At 27.1% G+C, this 16,540-nt stretch overlaps 1 protein-coding gene and 1 pseudogene across 1 annotated transcript; both read left to right on the top strand.

Annotated features, from left to right (window-relative positions):
- Positions 1-2,626: 2,626 nt before the first annotated feature.
- On the top strand, positions 2,627-3,230 carry LOC145973725 (uncharacterized; annotated as a pseudogene).
- A 3,918-nt stretch (positions 3,231-7,148) lies between these two features.
- LOC145973724 (uncharacterized) lies at positions 7,149-15,033 on the top strand. The gene is made up of 11 exons (XM_083103301.1): positions 7,149-7,159; positions 7,230-7,313; positions 7,811-8,119; positions 9,906-10,164; positions 10,254-10,316; positions 10,792-10,995; positions 11,096-11,417; positions 11,495-11,639; positions 12,200-12,294; positions 12,803-13,003; positions 14,870-15,033. Exons 1-11 carry the CDS (start codon positions 7,149-7,151, stop codon positions 15,031-15,033), a joined length of 1,857 nt encoding a protein of 618 aa, XP_082959427.1.
- The last annotated feature ends 1,507 nt before the right edge of the window (positions 15,034-16,540 follow it).

The following is a 16,540-nucleotide window of genomic DNA, read 5'->3' as shown; positions in this document are numbered from 1 at the left end:
TGACGTTTATTTAAAATTCGAATTAAACACATTAATAGCAAATATAAAACTTCTCCCATTACTCCTACTTACGTTGATGACGAAATGTAGACAATATCAAACAAAATATGTGGTAAAAAAAAGATACTGCTTGCAAATTGTTGTGTGATATATGTTCTTCCCAATTATGTATAGTACTCAGTACTCGCAGGTATTGCACAGCACATTACAATCAAAGCGGTATTACGACAAGAGCATTACTATGAGCACGTAACAACATGAACAAAGATTAAACATAAATTTTTATACCAAGTTTTTTCCACGTATTTCTTCCATCTGGGAAATAATAAAAAAATATTAATATTAAAATTAGAATTTCAAAAAGAATAAAATATTTCTAAAAAATTTTACGGCAGAATAATTAACAACGTCTATACATAAGAATGTCTTATAAATATTTATCTCTTTAACGTTATGCAATTCAATCACAACGTAAATATGTACTACGTATATATCTATTATCATTAATAAAGCATTATAATTTCCGCATATTACATTTAGCATCTATGTAAAAGGGCGTTTCATTCAAGCTCAATATGTAAATACACGGAACACAATCAATATAATATTTTCAAAATATAATTATGAAGCGTTGTAATCTATTTTTGCAATTTTTAATATCAAGATTTCCTATAATATTACAAGTAAATAATAGTTTTAAAAAATTGTACTATTTATATTGCAGCATATAGTATTGGATAATCACAGAATCATTTACAGTTAAATATTTGCAAATTATTTTGTCAATAATTCTATGACTGGAATTCATAGGTGAGCCTTACAGATAGACTCAATTAAGTTTCTAATATTCCAGCCATCTCGATAGATGAACGTCTTAAGACGACCTAAAACTAGACTTAAAAAGAGATTGAATGTAAGACAAATCTTGGTCGGAGGAATTTTGGTCTATAAACATGTTTACAGAGCTACGTAAACAGAAATATTAACGACATAATGATTAAATATATATAATGAAATGCACGATAAAATTAATTTGTACGAGTAAAATAACGTGTCTTTCTTTACACGTTTATTTAAAACTTGAATTGAACACATTAACACGTAACAAATATAAAATTTCTACCATTACGTACTCTTATGTTGATAACGAAATGTAAACGATAGGCAAAAATATGTGGTGGAAAACGATACTACTTGCAATTTTGATATGTTATTTTCAATTATATAATTATTAATACTTGTAGATATTATGTCAGAACGGTAATTACAACAAAAGCGATATTACAATAAGAGAATTATATTATGAGCACGTAACGATAAGAAAGAAAGATTAAGCTATATACGGCGGGAAAATTGCTCTGAAAACGTTCCTCCACATATACTTCAAGCGGACAGCGATTCATTGCTATATATAAGATCAGCTTTAGCTCATCTTTATGTTGTACATATATGTTTAGAAAGTCAAGAGAAGTACTGGTACAGTAATAAAATATTACATATGATGAAATGCACGATGAAACAGTACTCGAAGATATTGCACAGTACGTTAAAACAAAAGCGGCATTACGACAAAAGCACGTGACGATATGAGCGTCGTTATGTATGTACCGTGTTAATTTTTACTTCATTTCTTTTTATTGAACACTTAATTATTTGTCTATGCTCACAGGTCAAATTCGTAATTAATTTAATTTGTGGCTTTATTGTATACAAATTAGTGAGGCTATTCGAAAAACTAGAAAAATTAAGCAAATAAAAAATGGATGTCTAAGAAAAAATTTTTTAAGATGATATACGTGGTTTCTTTAACGTGACTATTTTAGATATACGCAAATTTGGTTAGAAACAACACAATACAAATTACAGAACAGGGCTTACTTGTCGTTCGCACAAGTACAAAGAATTGAAGGAACCGATATGCATATCAACGAGATAATGGTCGAGAATGATCGGTTAATATCCGGTACACGAGGATCCGACGAGAAGAATGTGATGAGAAGCTCAGATGAGCCGCCGTTATGCGGCGTCTACAATGAGATTTTAAGGAGACTTAAGGCGTAAGACTTAAGAAATGGACCAATCACAGTCGAGTATTCTCTTAATACTTGACTGTAATTGGTCAATTTTTTAAGTGTTACGTCTTAAGTCTCCTTAAAATCTCATTGTAGACGACGCTTAAGAAATGATCCAATCATATTTATTATTCTTCTCTAAACTTAATTGTGATTGGTTAATTTTTTACGATTTAAGACTTATTAAGGGCAGTCTACAATGGCAGTAGCAGTAGGTCGTAGCAGTCGTAAGCGAAATGAACCAAATCCATTTCCTACGGCTATAATGTATGTTCTACGGCGGACGCGCAATCAGAATTAAGAACGCAGAATTCTTCCGTGACTGCGTATGCGCGACCGCCGTAGAACGCACGAAATCCGTAGGAAATGGATTTGATTCATTTCGCTTACGACTGCTACGACCTACTGCTACTGCCATTGTAGACTGCCCTTTACACCTATTGTAGACCTAACCTTATACTTGATTTAATAAATCTCGCTCGTGTCGTTAGCTGCTCATATGATTTTTTTGCTTGTGTTCTGTATTATTACAAATATTTGTTTCAATTTGAATAATGATTTGTCGTGATTTTATGATTCGTATTTGCCGCAAAAATCCTTGCAGAATGCACTACAAAGTTAAAAATTGTACTATTCCATCTTGTAATAGAAACAAGTTGTGTAAATTTGTACATCTCACAGAATATGAAATCTTTGAAATTAATGAGAACGTACGACCTTTCCGACAAACTATATACAACGAACTGAAAAAATTAGCATTTGTTTTAAGAGAAACTTTCCCATTAGAATTAAGGAAACATACTTGTACGCTGTATATGTTGGGAGAATGTTTATGGCCTTGCCTAATGTGTGAAACAGCTGGTAAGAATAATTAAGTTCTTTTAACTATTTAAATATTTACAATGTTTTAATTGATAATTTAAATTGTTCAGATGAATTAAACGAAAGTACTTTTTGATTTCAGTAAATGAAAGTCTAGCGATATGCAATAAATGTTACATTTTGTTGATGCAAGATATAGCAGCATTGATGTGTGGCCATGTGTATTGCAATTATTGCATAGATCGACTTCCATTTGACATAAATGGTGCCCTTCCTCTTAATTACTGCATAAAATGTAATACATGGTCGACGTTTTTTAAATTATGTAAGTTTTAAGAAAATCAGTAATATTTATGTCTATGCTTCTGAAACTATATCTGAAGCTATATTAATAGCTATTAATAAATTAGCTTATGCTTTGTTAAATGTATGTAAGGAAATGTATATTGCAATATACATATATAAATAGCATGCTTTAAACAAAAAGTTAAACCTATATATTTATTGTTCTGCGCATTGTATTCAAGAAAGTATTTCAATCTTTTAAATTTACATTCACTTTTTTCTTTGAAACATATTTAAACATAGTAACCATATTATTTTTCTAAAAAGATATTAATTTAGATATTTTCAATAAAAGATACATATTTTAATGAAAGATAAAACTTTTTTACAGTTTACGCAACAAATTGAAGACAATTGGAGCCAATTTACGCAATAAATTGAAGAAAATTGGGGATAATTAAGAAAATAAAAATAAGAAGAGAGAAGATGCAATGATTAATAAAATTTTATTATACGTTACATTTTCATTCATTTATTTTTCTTAACAAACGTTTAAATAAAACTTTGTAACTTATTTATTCAAATAAATATAAAGTATAATATTAGTATCAAAAATTTAGTATCAAATTTTGATTTATAATAGATATCTAGAGAATAAATAACGTATTTATTCGCAATTTGACATTTATTAAATTTGTCTTTTTCCCATAGTCATTTATAGTAATTGGACACAAAATTTGAAAAAGATAATTGATAATGTATTGCAATTCTCCTTTCTTAATTCTCTCTTCATATAAGTAAATATTGTTACAATTTGGTCAAATTTTTTGCGAAGTATTTCTTTTTTATCATATCGTTCTTTTTTATTACATCCAGTTTTATAAAAAGACAAATAGTATTGGATCTATCAAGCTACAGCAGTCTATAATTTTAAGAGATAAAAGTTACAGAATAATAAAGAAAAGTTTTAAATAAACTCATCAGAACAGATCTTATTAATCGATTTCCAACTTATTAAATAGTTTACTGTTTTATCACTATTATGAAACATAAAAGCTCTTATTGACTTTTTTTACTACTTAATAAAACAAAGGTATTATCACATATAAAAATATATAAAAATAATAAATAAAAATATATAAATATATAAAAATATGAATATTTAATGTTTATAATACTAATATGAATATTTAATGTTTAACACTAATATTTATTGAAATTAATGCTTTAATACAAATATTTATTAAAATAAAATTATAAGGAAATACATAAAAATGATTAAATTTGATACGCAGAAGAATGATACATATGCAAAAGCAAAATACAACATAAGCAAGCACATTCTTAAGATTAATATATTCTCATTGTGCAAATTTTTTAAATGTACCATATATAAAAATGCAATAAAATATAATTAATAACCATTTCTTATGCAAGCAAATAAAATATATATAGCATAAAAATTACATCAATCTTTTATACATGCTATTAGACTTACACAACGGACAATATAATTTTATCAATCCTGTTTCGTTATTATTTAAGCATCGTAGTGCACATTTGTAACAAAATATATGTCCGCAAAGCGCAGCACCTAGAGATTCGGACATAATCTCATCTCTACATATCGGACACTCTAAATCCTGCATACTATCATCTAACTTTATGTGTCGACGATTACACTTTGTTCGTTTACAAATATTTTTTTTGAAATCGCCACATATATCTGAGTTTTGTAAAGTTCGGCCGACTTCCCTCTTAAGATTTTCTGTTGCTTTCCCTGTCATTTCATACCGATACTGTTCCACAATAGGACAATGTAAGTATGGGCATTTTTTTACTCTGCATTTCGTGTTCTGGTAGTTGTAACAATATCTGTATGTGTGGACAGAACCGCAATCCAAATTCGTGCAACAGCATTTTTCAAAATTTGTGCATTTTTGCACGTTGTTTCCTAAAACATTTTTGGTACATTAATTTATGAAGATGTAAAAATCAAACAGAATCCTATATAACTTCAAAACATTAACTTCAAGGTTTAAACTTAATATTTTATACTTTTTTAATAAGAATATAGGTAATAGATTTATAATAACCTTGATAACCATAGAACGACATTTTCACAATAATATCACTTAAGCACGTATATTCTATAATTATTATTTAATATTTATATTTTTATATAATTTATAAAGTTAGATAGCATATATTTATATTCGAATTATACGTAAAAGCAAAATACGACATAAGGGCCTGAGCAGAATGGCTGCCTTATAATTTTAAGACTATGTTTTATGCCTTTGTCTTAGGTAACGCACAATACTGTGTGTTATGTCTCGAGTCTTATGTATACGCGAACGTTTGTAAGAAATAAACGTATACGCGAACGTTTATTTCTTACAAACGTTCGCGTATACATAAGACTCGGGACATAACACACAGTATTGTGCGTTATCTAAGACAAAGACCTAAGGCATAAAACATAGTCTTAAAATCTTAAGGCAGCCATTCTGCTCAGGCCCTAAAGCGGCGTCTACAATGAGATTTTAAGGAGACTTAAGGCGTAAAACTTAAGAAATTGACCAATCACAGTCGAATATTCTCTTAATACTTGACTGTGATTGGTCAATTTCTTAAGTCTTACGCCTTAAGTCTCCTTAAAATCTCATTGTAGACGACGCTTAATGCGGCGTCTACAATGAGATTTTAGGCCGGTATTCATAGTCCGTTCTTATATTTAAGATCGTCTTAAGAACCCATTCAACCAATCAATGACCGCATTGCAGCTATTTGATTGGTTGAATGGGTTCTTAAGACGATCTTAAATATAAGAACGGACTATGAATACCGGCCTTAAGGAGACTTAAGACGTAAGACTTAAAAAATTGACCAATTACAGTCAAGTATTAAGAGAATACTCGACTGTGATTGATCCATTTCTTAAGTCTTACGCCTTAAGTCTCCTTAAAATCTCATTGTAGACGCCGCATAACGGCGGCTCATCTTGGCTGAGCTTCTCATCACATTCTTCTCGTCGGATCCTCGTGTACCGGATATTAACCGATCATTCTCGACTATTATCTCGTTGATATGCATATCGGTTCCTTCAATTCTTTGTACTTGTGCGAACGACAAGTAAGCCCTGTTTTGTAATTTGTATTGTGTTGTTCCTAACCAAATTTGCGTACATCTAAAATAGTCACGTTAAAGAAACCACGTATATCATCTTAAAAAATTTTTTCTTAGACATCCATTTTTTACTTGCTTAATTTTTCTAGTTTTTCGAATAGCCTCACTAATTTGTATACAATAAAGCCACAAATTAAATTAATTACGAATTTGACCTGTGAGCATAGACAAATAATTAAGTGTTCAATAAAAAGAAATGAAGTAAAAATTAACACGGTACATACATAACGACGCTCATATCGTCACGTGCTTTTGTCGTAATGCCGCTTTTGTTTTAACGTACTGTGCAATATCTTCGAGTACTGTTTCATCGTGCATTTCATTATATGTAATATTTTATTACTGTACCAGTACTTCTCTTGACTTTCTAAACATATATGTACAACATAAAGATGAGCTAAAGCTGATCTTATATATAGCAATGAATCGCTGTCCGCTTGAAGTATGGAGGAGCGTTTTCAGAGCAATTTTCCCGCCGTATATAGCTTAATCTTTCTTTCTTATCGTTACGTGCTCATAATATAATTCTCTTATTGTAATATCGCTTTTGTTGTAATTACCGTTCTGACATAATATCTACAAGTATTAATAATTATATAATGTATAGACGTTGTTAATTACTCTGCCGTAAAATTTTTTAGAAATATTTTATTTTTTTTGAAATTCTAATTTTAACATTAATATTTTTTTATTATTTTCCAGATGGAAGAAATACGTGGAAAAAACTTGGTATAAAAATTTATGTTTAATCTTTGCTCATGTCGTTACGCGCTCATAGTAATGCTCTTGTCGTAATACCGCTTTGATTGTAATGTGCTGTGCAATACCTGCGAGTACTGAGTACTATACATAATTGGGAAGAACATATACCACACAACAATTTGCAAGCAGTATCTTTTTTTTACCACATATTTTGTTTGATATTGTCTACATTTCGTCATCAACGTAAGTAGGAGTAATGGGAGAAGTTTTATATTTGCTATTAATGTGTTTAATTCGAATTTTAAATAAACGTCAGAAAAAAATGTTATTTTTCTCTTGTAAATTAATTTCATCGCATTTCATTATATGTAATATTTTATTACTGACTAATACTTCTGTTGAAATTCATCTTGAGACCAACTTAACGAGAGGGCTGGAATATTAGAAACTTAATTGAATCAATCTTTAAATGTAAAGCTCATCTATGAATTCCAGTCATAGATTTATCTTCAAAATAATTTGCAAATATTTAATCCAAAATAATTCTGTGATTATCCAATACTATATGCTGCAAAATAAATAGTAGTATTTTTTAAAAATAATTACTTGCAATGCTATAGGAAATCTTTGTATAAGAAATTCCAAAAATAAGTTTCAACAATTTTTATTTAATTTTTTTTTTAATTATACTTTTAACATTAAATTATATTTTTAACATTAATTTCTTTATTATTTTCCAGATGGAAGAAATATGTGGAAAAAAACCTGGTACTAAAAAAACCTGGTACTAAAATTTATGTTTATGATAATTATACTTATAACAAGGATTCTCGTAATCCGAATATTCTACGATGTAATACTCGTCGATCTTCAAAATGTGCTGGCACTCTTAAAATTGATGAGGATGGCAAAATACATTTAATTCAAGATCATACTCATATTCCAATAAAATGGAAAGTAAAACAGTCCCTTATGAAACAAGAGATGCTAAAACTTTGTCGTGATACATCTTTACCACCAAAAGAAATATTCGATAGTGTCTGCAGAAAGTATGTATTTTTTAAGTTTTGGAATTACATTAAGTGCTTTTCAAATAATTCTTTTTATGTGAAAACTAAGCAGCAGAATGGAGTAACAGTGAAATAATAGCATATATATAAATCTTTTTTCAAATAATTAACATTTTAATGAGCATTTAGTTTAAATACAGAAGAGATTATATCTCCTTGTGTTTTTAAAAATTATTTTATATCTTAATGATATATATATATATATATATATATGTGTGTGTGTGTGTGTGTGTGTGTGTGTGTGTATTGTACACATACATACACACACGTATAAATAAGTATTAATAATTTAGTCACATTTTTAATGTAAAATTTTTGTTTCAAGGAGAACGTATTTAATATTAATATTTTAATACTCTAAAAAAGTTTATAACACTTCATTTTTTGTTTCTTTTGATTATTTGAAATGTACTGAAATGGATGCAGATCAAAATTTTTATTTATACATCAAAGCAGGAAACAACAAAATAATTTAAAAAAGATAGGTTGCTCTACAGATTACTTATATGTATTGAATGTTTTTATCTACAATGGAAACATGTTTGTTCTTTTTTTGGTAATTAACATTCCTCTAAATTATGATATTCTATCTCTTATATAAATTTATGTATTCTACAAGAAAATTAAAACGTTAAGAATCAAATATTTTGTATAATATCGAGTATTTTGTAGAAAAGATGCAGTTCACAAATAATTATAAATAAAATTTTCTTACACACAATACACATTAGCTAAGGAAAACCAATAATAAAATAATTAAAAATTATATATATTATGCATTCATTTTATGTATTTTATATTTTTTATATTGTATTTTATATTATTTACATATTTATTATGTATATTAGCAGTTATCCAAAAAAAAAGAAATAATTTATTTTATATTAGTAGTTTATTTTTTATTTAAGAATGTCATATTAGCTTAAAAAAATTAGGGTACATGTTTAACATATTATCATATATGATATCTGTGTTATCTTAGTTAATTTTTGTCTGAATTTCAATGCTTCGAAATATCTTTATTCTATCTTTATTTTCATGGAATGTAGAGAAAAGATAAAATGATATTTTGAAGCATTCGTAGCATAGTTTTCACCGCAGCTTAAGTTTATCGACGAGTTGGACGGATAGTGATCGACTATTAGATAGAAAATTCATAGAATCTTATTAGACACTCCAGAAATTCTCTATTTAATAATCTCTATTTAATCAATATCGCTACATCTGATAACGTCGATAAAATTAAGTGACATCGCAGTCTAAATCTCGTATTAAATATATAGTGCATGCGGATAAATGTTTCTCGCGCAATTTTCCCGCAATATATAGCTTAACCTTTATTCATGTCACGTGCCTGAAATGCTCTTGTGATAATCACTTTTCTTAGAACTATTGTGCTTATGTTTAATCTAATAAGTACACTTGCATTTTCCATATATAACTTTATTCATGTCATTATGTGTTACGAAATGCTCTTGTCGTAATTGATTCTGTTGTAACGTGCTGAATATCTCCGAGTACTGATAACTATACAATTGAAAAGAGTATGTATTAAAATACTTTGTAAATAGTATTGTTCTATACCAAACATATTTTTGTTGTCTATATTTTGTTATCAACATAAATAATAAGCGAGGATTTTTTTTGCTATTTAAGTTTCAGATATGAATAGTAGACATCATTTGTCCAGATATTAATCTCAATTCTGCAATTAACGTAAAAATTTTATTCTTGCTTAAATTCATATTGGTTGCTTGTTATATAGATATCCTGAAACAGCCGCAACATTATCATACGTAACATTGAAAACTACATTGTACCGTGAAAGACTCAAGCTTCGCCCAAATTTACCAAAATGTATGGACACTCTTGCTGCGAATTTATCAACATATGGATCTCTTCAAAGATTTTACAAAGGAAATGTGACCAGCGTCGATGGAAAAAAAGCATTAATATTTACAAGTGATGAATTGTTGCAAGAATTACAAAAATCTACAGAACTTTATGTAGATGGCACATTTAATGTAAGTTGTATATTTTATAATACAGTATATTATTATTTTCATATATCAAAATAAAAGTAATATATTTGTAAATAATATACATTTTTTAGATTGTTCCACGTGTACCATTGATGAGTCAAATGTATACATTACATACTCGACATATGAATGTAGTAAGTACATAGCATGTATTATCAGCTGCAGTTTGCCAAAGTTCAATACATAAATATTATTCGATATAACATAAAAAGTTAGCAAGGAAATGTAATAAGGGATTTCTTCCATTTGTTTTTTACATCTGATTTTTTACAAAATACTATTTTGTTACCAAGTAATGATTTCATATTTTTAAAAAATAGACATAAAAGTTCAATTTAATTAAAAAAATGTGGTTTGATATATATTTTATATGTATACTATGAAATTAGAAAGTACGATAAAAGTATAATTCCTTTATTTTTTATATAATAAATTTATATGTATTTTTTAAATATTTGCTTTCTTTCTAAAAATAGTAATAAAATTATAAGATTTGAACAATAATTCAAACTGTTTACTTTTTACTTTTTTATATTTAAATTTATTTAATTTTAATATAGGAATACTATAATACATAATAGGAATACTATATTCAGTAATATTTTATAGGGTATTGCCATGATCTTTATTTTGTGTGAAAGTCGTTCTAGTAATATGTACAGAGCTATTTGGAATAAAATTATAGAATTAGTGCCAATGCTTCAACAAAATCTAAAGTTTATAATGAGCGACTATGAAATGGCAGCCATGAAAGTGATAAATGAACAATTTCCAGCAGCAGAAGCACATGGATGCTGGTTTCACTATAATCAAGTATATTATAATAGTATTATATTACATTATAATATATTGTTTTTTTATTCTATACGATTTATATACAGTAGTCATTATAAAGAATATATAAATATTATAGGCACTTTTGCGTCAATGGCGGCGATTAGGATTAATGGATGCACCACGAAACGTTTTATCAATGACTATGACTATGGCACTGATTCCTTCTGATTGTTTTGAGGAAGCACTTTCTTTTATACAACTCGAAGTTAATCAAATTTCTCATGAATATCCTGCTATTAATGATTTCTTAGCATATGTATGCAAGACTTGGTTACCATTAGCATCAAAAATCAGTGTTTATGATTGTCCTGCAAGAACAAATAATATAACAGAAAGTTTCCATAACGTAGTAAGCAGAAAGTTCGACAAAGCTCATGGAAATGTCTGGAATTTCTTAGGTAATGTTGCTTTATTAATATTTTTTTTAATTTTATATGTCAAATAAACAAGCTAATACAAAATATTCTATTTATAGATAACCTACGAAAATTGATAATTGATGAAGAATTAAAATTAAAACGTCTAAAAGCAATCGAAAAAAGTGGCCATCGTACAAGTATCAAAAACAAAAACCGAGATAATAAAATATTAGAAATTCAAAAATATTTTGCAGCAGGCAGGTTAGTTAATATACAAAATGTGTGTCTATCTGTGTGTGTGTGTGTGTGTGTGTATGTGTACTGTATTTACTTTATCTATTTTTTATCCAGAAAGAGACTTATTTTACATTTTGGTATTATTATACTCACTCATTTACACTTTAATTTTATTATTGTATACAATATATATGTATATATATATTTTTCTCTGTTATTAAACAGGTTAACGTTACATATTTTACGTGTTCTTATATATTTAGAAAAGAAATATAAGAACAATCAATTTGTCTCGAAAATATATTTACGTGCAATTTAATTTATAAAATTGTTCTTTGAGTGACTTTCTATAAAACATTTATAAAGTCAATATCAAAATTCTTCATTTATATTACATCAATAATTCAATTAAAATTTCCTTTATAACAATTTTGTTGAAAACGATGAATTTAATATGAAATAGCATATCATATGAAGATATTTGTATTAATTTCCATCTTCGGTATTTTGCATTTGTTGCAAATTTTAATATTGTTTTCCATATTTCTATATATGTAATATATTGTATTTTTTATTTTTTATAGATTAGATCTCAACAATTTCTTACATTTCTTCAGCGATAGATATGAAAATATTCTAAGAAACGAATTACTTTTTAAAGATATGTCTAATTCTGAAGGTATGGTATCTAACATCAATAATGAATAAAATTTTGTATTTGAATCTTCCGCGAAAAGTAGATAAATATTTATTTTGCTTTCTAGTATAACTTTGCGTCCTTTATAAATTATTCCCGTTTCATAAGCATTTTCATTTATTTGATCAGAGAGGAGAACAGTCTGATATTCTCTCCTAGTATCAGTTATACTACTTTAGTATAAAGTTATTATTGAAAGAAATTTTAGTAAATGTGCACATTATCAAAATCATCTTCAGTACATTTGACATTTTAACATATAAGGATTTCTAAAAAAAATAAAATAATATTTCAATATTTCTAATTTGTATTGAATAATAATAATTTTTTAAATTTTTATAATTGAATAATAATAATTCTCTAATAATTCTAATAATTTTTTTTAATAATTTAATATTTCTAATTTGCACTGAATATAGAAATTGCTTTTTATTTACAGGCAATTTATTTTTTATTAAATATTAATATATTAATTGAATTTTTGCAGAAGATAATATTGACATGCATAATTCAACATCTAACAAAGAATTTGATCATGTATATTCTCAAACAAAATCAAACACATTACACAATATTGAATGTAATATAAAAGTTAATTCAGAAGAGAAACAACCATTACAAGAAATAAAAGAAAATAATTTACGCGTAACATGCTACAAAAGAAGACACGAACTATTAAATACTGATAAGGGTAAGCATATAAATTATAAAATATTACATTTAAAAACATTACTTATTATGAAATAAAATGAAATAATAAAATGAAGTATTAATATCTTAAACAATTTATTTTTAAAATTAAATATTATTTATTGTGTACATTTATAATATTTCTGTTGTTTTTCTTTTGGATATTTGGATTCATTATTTGTTATTTACTTTACAAAATGCATATTCTTATACAAATTTCATCAAAATTTATGATGGATTTTAAAACTATATATATATATATATATATATATATACATTGATTATCTACACTGAATAGTTTATCTGCATTTTTACAAACACAAATAATTAAACAAACTTTTCTATACTATTCTATGTAAAATGTTTGTATTTTTTATAGTAATTTAAATATAATTAATAAATCTCGCAGTTACTGTAATATATTGTAATGTACATAAATTTTCAATATTACACTTTTTTTACAGATATATATATATATATATATATATATATATATATGGAATGTCTTACTTAAAATAATGCATTTTGATGTCTTTTGTGTAATGTCATAATAGACAAAAATGTTTCAGATAAAAGTTGTATGATTTCGAGGAAGCCAAAGATGGATACCATTGATTTAACCTTGGAAAGTGTTACAGTATTTTGACATAAAATACAAAATATATTGTAAAATATTCATTTTTCAAAAATCTTACCCTAATAGTTTTATGCACAAAATAATAAAAGGAATCAACTGGTATAAAGAAAACACATAATTGTCTTAAAGAAAAAAATATATAACTGCAAATTCATATTTTTTATTTAAGACAACTATGTGTTTTCTTTACACCAATTGATTCCTCTCATTATTCTGTGTATAAAAATATTAGGGTAATATTATCGAAAAATGAATATTTTAAGAGATATTTTGTATTTTATGTCAAAATACTGCAAATTTGAAGCCTTATAGCTTGAAAATCAAACTGGAGAAATATCTTATTGTAGTTTTGAAAAGTTCTTAAAATAAGCTATAAGAATATGTAATAAAAAATAGAATTTAAGAAATTAAATGTGACCTTTACGTGACCTTCAAACGATTCTCCAAGGTTAAATCAATGGTACTACCATCTTATGGCCTCCTCGAAATCATAATCATTTGTTATAAACAAAAATGTTTCAGATAAAAGTTGTATAATTACAGAGAAGATCTCAAAAGGGGTACAGAGAAGATATCAAAATGCATTATTTTAAATAGGACACTCTGCATATACATGTATACATGTACACACACGCACGCACACAACACACACACACACACACATATATATATATATATATATATATATATATATATATATAGGGTGTTTCAAAGTATGCGTCTCATACAACACATCTCATTGCTGGTATATTTACCTTTCATAGTTACACGAATTGCTCGAACTGACTACCATTCAATACCTATAAATAAAGTTCACACCGGCGAACCTGACATTGATTGTTAGACTCAAAAATTCAAGGAATAACACAAGCCGTGTAATAATTTAATAATTAATAATTAATAATTAATAATTTAATTAACAGATAAATAACTTAATTAATACTTGATTTATAGGTCCATTCAAGCAATTCCTGTAACTACTATAGGTAAACAACTTATACTAGCAATGAGATATGTTGTGTGCGGCACATTCTTGCTTGTCGCTTACAGGCATAAGGAAGCGACGCCAACTCTATGTTGCTTAACAAAAAATACTCGTTATACCCTCCTCTATTACTTCTTCAAATTATGCCGCGGGTTTTCGAAACACTCTGTACCTATATACATATAATGTAACACTATTATGTAACTATAAAAAATGTTTCACAATTGCACTATATTTGTTGGCAGAAAATTTTAATGGAGAACACGAGAACACTACAAAACAAAATAACAATTTTCCAAAATTACCAGAATTATATGTGGTTCTGCAAAAGATAAAAAACGTATCAAAGGAAAAAACTCAAACGATTAAAACGAATAAATCATCAAAAAAACGTTGTAAAAGAATTTAATTACAGCATGGTAATTCTATTACAGCATTTATTGCTTATAGCCTTCTACCACTGCAACATTAAAACAAAATGAGAAATTTAATTAATTTTGATACTTATTGATACAATATTAATTTTTCTCTTTCTTTTGTAGACATTGAATTAATATGAAGTGCAAAAAAATGAATATTTAATTAACGACATATTCAGATAATCTTCCATACAACGAATTGAAAAGCAATCAAAATCCTTCAGAAGACAAACCTTCCGAAGACACTTGTACGGTGTGTCTTGTTAACGAGCGCACACATGCTTTCATACCTTGCGGTCATCTCGCTTGCTGCGCCTCATGCATCGAACGTTTGGAAGCCAATAGATGTCCGATATGTAACGTCACATATGAAAACCATATAAGAATTAGAAAACCATAAACACTACGTGATTCAAGCAATACATTTACGATCAAAACACATTCAAACTTGAAAACTTGAAAATTTAACGTAGTTTTTCCACATTGTGGAAACTTTAAATATCGAATTTCTAAGTAAATCGTTTTTACGTACCTGAAATGCTCCTGTCGTAATACCGCTCTTGTAACTATCGTGCTCGTGTGTTTTGTACAATAATATACGCCCTGTATTACTTAAAGAAAAGAGAAAAAGGTTATTTTGTAACAGAGAAAATGATTCGTGCAATTTTACTTACATTTGAAGGATAATTTAACATAATTTTACATCAGTTGAAAACGTTTTTTTTTTCACAGATGAAGTAAATAATTTACTTTTAATAACTAGTTAAAAGTTGCGGAAATGACATTAAAATGAATTAGAAATATGTCAATAAGTTCAAAATGTTGCAATGTGAACTCGGAATTGATCAGTTACGTAATTTGACATTAAATAATAAAAATAATTATAAACGAATCACATGATATCAACCAGATAAATGTACCGTTTTGCCTGAATAATGTCATTACAGAAAAACAAAATGATGCGTAGACTTTGTTCTGTCGATCGTTTCTAACAATTCGTTACAAGAATGCGAATAACATTATATTTGACATATATTTTGTTTTCCTTAGAATAATTGTGTTATCCTTCAAAAAACGTAATAATTATAGAAATTGCAGCATTTAAAGTTACTTTAAGTCAATGTATAATATATAGAGATTTTATTTTTATTTTATTTTAAATACATTTTGCGATAAAGATGTTTCAACTTTCTTGCGATATGGCATTACATATCATAATAAACATTATGATTTCATTTTATACTTTTGCAAAGTGTTCATGTGTCGTATAAACGTTTAACAAAGGTGCTTTCTTATTAACACGGAACATGAGTATACAACGTGATATCACTCAAATATACCTCAACATTGTTGTTAGAACGATACGCACTGTTTGTTTTGTACGAATATTTCGAATATTTAGCAGTAAGCAAATTAATAACATTATATGTTTAACTTGTATCTATTTATGTTAGAATATCTGTATCTATCTTTCAAACGATACATATGTTTATAGAA

This window comes from Camponotus vicinus, unplaced genomic scaffold (genome assembly GCF_025532165.1).
Source record: "Camponotus vicinus isolate PSW18456_S1 unplaced genomic scaffold, iyCamVici1.0 SCAF_6, whole genome shotgun sequence".
Taxonomy (NCBI): domain Eukaryota; kingdom Metazoa; phylum Arthropoda; class Insecta; order Hymenoptera; family Formicidae; genus Camponotus; species Camponotus vicinus.
The sequence above is the reverse complement of the archived record's forward strand: the minus strand, read 5'-3'. Positions and strand labels throughout refer to the sequence as shown.